Source organism: Phragmites australis, chromosome 20 (genome assembly GCF_958298935.1).
Source record: "Phragmites australis chromosome 20, lpPhrAust1.1, whole genome shotgun sequence".
Lineage (NCBI taxonomy): Eukaryota > Viridiplantae > Streptophyta > Magnoliopsida > Poales > Poaceae > Phragmites > Phragmites australis.
In genome coordinates, this window is record NC_084940.1 from 9,278,795 (window position 1) to 9,281,978 (window position 3,184).

Consider the following 3,184-nt stretch of genomic DNA (forward strand, 5'->3'; position numbering starts at 1 on the left):
CAAGAAATTAGTGCAAAAACATTGGGTAGTGGCAATATCAAGCAGGATACAGTCAGTAACATTGATAACTCATGCAACTTGATGGACAGTGGCAATAATGTTGTGGTACAAGTCTATGGGGGTTTGCACTAAAGGAGGCGAGGTTGTGGAGCACGAAGGGCTAAAATATTGTATCGGTGAATCCTAAATAGGGTAGTGTAATTATGGGTTAACCTATCAAGTATATATGCATCTACATAGAAATACACAATCCACTAGTAATGCAGCGTCATCCAGCATATGCAATAATATGTGCTCCATCCCACTCACATAAGTTAACACATACAACCAACCAAACACTATCTCAACACATCAAGCATTCAGGGAAACTTTAGAGAGCCAGCCAAACAAAATCTCAATTTATTCTAAACAATTGAGAAACAACAAATATAAAATAATCTTAGAATGAAGCTAATTATGAACCCATACAGGTTAAAGTGCTTCAAGCAACCTAACAACCCATGGATGCACTCAACCTGGACTGGATAATACAATACATGTTCTTTTAGCTATTTATACTTAGCTAAGATTTTGTTTGGTTGATTGTATAAGGTGTCTTAACAGCACGGAGATAGTGTTTGGCCTCCCACATGTGCTAGGAAACTAGCTTAACAGAAAATAAGGAAGCACAAGTGATCACATAGACTGAATGAAGCCATGGGAAACTTCACTGCCCAAGCACATCGTCACACAAAGGAATACGGGATTTATCCAGTTTTTTGTATACCTGCATACAAAGGCAACCAACTAGTCCCCAAATGCAAGCATTTCGTTGTGGGGGTCAATATTTTAATAAAATGGCATGTCTAGCATAAGTAAACAACTCAAGAGTGCTAAAGCCCCGTTGACAATTCCCCACACTCATACCCACCTGATTGTATCATACATCCTCCCTTTACAGTAATACTACTGCCATTTTAGTCATCCCAAATTACCGATCACCAGTTAACCACCCAGTTCATCTGCATGAATGAAATTCAATGATTGATGGAGAGAAGGACGTAAGCCAGCATCTATATGCATATACAGCTACAATTAAAACAAGGTTAAGCAGGAGCCACAGGATAGTCAGGTCGGCATTTGATCGAACATGTTACCTCCTCAATGTTATACCCGAGGCTGGGGTTATTGGAGAGCTCAAGGACCCTGGCGAAGCAGTCTAGGCAGTTCCCGATGGCGATATTGATGGTCTCCCTGAAGATCTTGTACCTTCCCTCGTTGTAGGCGATGACCTACGTGTTCCTGCTGGAGACGTAGAGCACGATAGGATCCATGGACCATGCGCGTCCCATCTTGTGTGCGATGCAGTGGTTGACAGCGATGAGCGGTTTCCGCCAAAGGAGCAATAGGGCGCGTGCCGTGGCGACGACGACCTGGAGCAGGCCGCCCATGTTGGGTCCCTTGGTGTAGCAGACGCATGCGAGGTCGACAGGGACGACTCTAGCCTCGGTGAGCGCAATGCGGAGGAGCGGGAGGAGGTGTGTGAGATGGTGCTGTGCGGTCTCTTGGGGGAGGAAGTCGTGGCCAAGTGGGGTCACGTAGGTGTGGTGCATCACGTTGAACCATGTTGCGTCGTTGATGTAGTCCTCATTGGTCTCGTCGCCGCCATCAGGGTCACGGGAGAGCACGAAGAGGCCACGCATGGGGAGAATTTCGTACATGAAGCGGTTTCCAAATTAGCTTATATCAGAGCTAATGTTTGCTAGAATTTCGTTCCATTGGTCCTAGTTAGCATTATATTCATTTCTCAGGTAAACTATTTTTTAATATAATAGTTACTTTACTAAACTAAAGGTCCCACTAAATCATTAGCAACCAAAATCTGAATACAATTCGGTAGACTGGCCAACATGAGTACACAAGCTATCTAGCACCGCTAGAGCTTACGACACCTATTACATTCTCGAAAATTATACTAAACACAAGAACAACATGAAAAACAATAATTGTGTATCTCGTCGCATGAATTTGACAAGTGCCTACAAAGTAGGAACACGCGAGGTAGCCGTTGGATGGAACGGCATGCATCGCCTAATCACACCAAGAAAGTGGCTTTTCAATGGAGTTTGTTGGAGTTCATTGATGGATCGCTGCAGCTAATTGCCGTGCTGGGGAAAGCCATTTCGCGAGGTAGACGAAGGCTCATAAACACGCATGCCCGTTTTGGCATGGATCTACTACTACGTGGGCTACGGCTAAGCTTTGTTTCGGTGAGAGACTGTATTGACAGGCGGGACCGTGCCGTGGGTAGTGCTGCGTGGGGCCTGTCTGTCGGTAACCGGTCAATGGGCGTCAGACAATCGAGAGGAGGCTGCTCTAAAACGGATCTGTGGAAACGGACACGCCGTTTTGACATGAGATCAGAGCGTCAATAAAGGCACTTACACGACCAGTATGGTTTGAATAGCATCAAATGCTGGTTTTTTTTAAAAAAAACTCTAGAACATCACCTAAAAGCACGCAAAGGAACACACCCACACTGTTACACGCACACGCTTATATAGTAATTATTGAAAACTGAAAATGTAGAATTTAAATATTGCCAAAGTTATTATAGACGTTTCGTTGTTGACGAGTACATCACTGCCAAAAAAAAATTCTACCTTAGTGAGATACGAAAAATAAATCTAATATTTAATCCATGATAAATAAGGTCACAACTACCTTTACTAATCACCCAAACCTTGGATTGTTGGTGTGAAAGCACCAATTTCTTTCGACTTTCAAAGCCCAACAACCTAAGCAGCAATCGCAATTTTCCTTACAATTAAATTACTTATGTTTCTCATAAATGATTTTCCTCTGAAACTATATTGAACCTTCTGGGGTGAAATCGTTGAGAGATGCAGGACCGGCTTGGTTTGACGACTCGTATACGTGCTTTACGTAAAAGATTTCGGTACAAATACACAAGCTCAGTAAGAACTTGCCACACTAGGATAGCCGGGCGAGTGGAAGACATGTGACAAGCCCACGAATATGGTCACGAACCAAACGGTTTCATGTTAAAGGCTAACTTATATGTTAGATATGTGTCGAATAATTATACGAAATTAGTTACGTATAAGACTTTGAGTTGTATTAGTAGTACATGATGGAATCCTAGTAGGACTCTTGTGAAATCTTAGTAGGACTCCTGTGTCTA

The 3,184-nt window shown here is 43.1% G+C and overlaps 1 protein-coding gene across 1 annotated transcript; it reads right to left on the reverse strand.

Moving 5' to 3' along the window:
- Nucleotides 1–1,271: 1,271 nt before the first annotated feature.
- LOC133901439 (uncharacterized) lies at nt 1,272–1,682 on the reverse strand. Its single transcript, XM_062342812.1, has one exon. It carries the CDS (start codon nt 1,680–1,682, stop codon nt 1,272–1,274), a length of 411 nt encoding a protein of 136 aa, XP_062198796.1.
- Nucleotides 1,683–3,184: the final 1,502 nt, after the last annotated feature.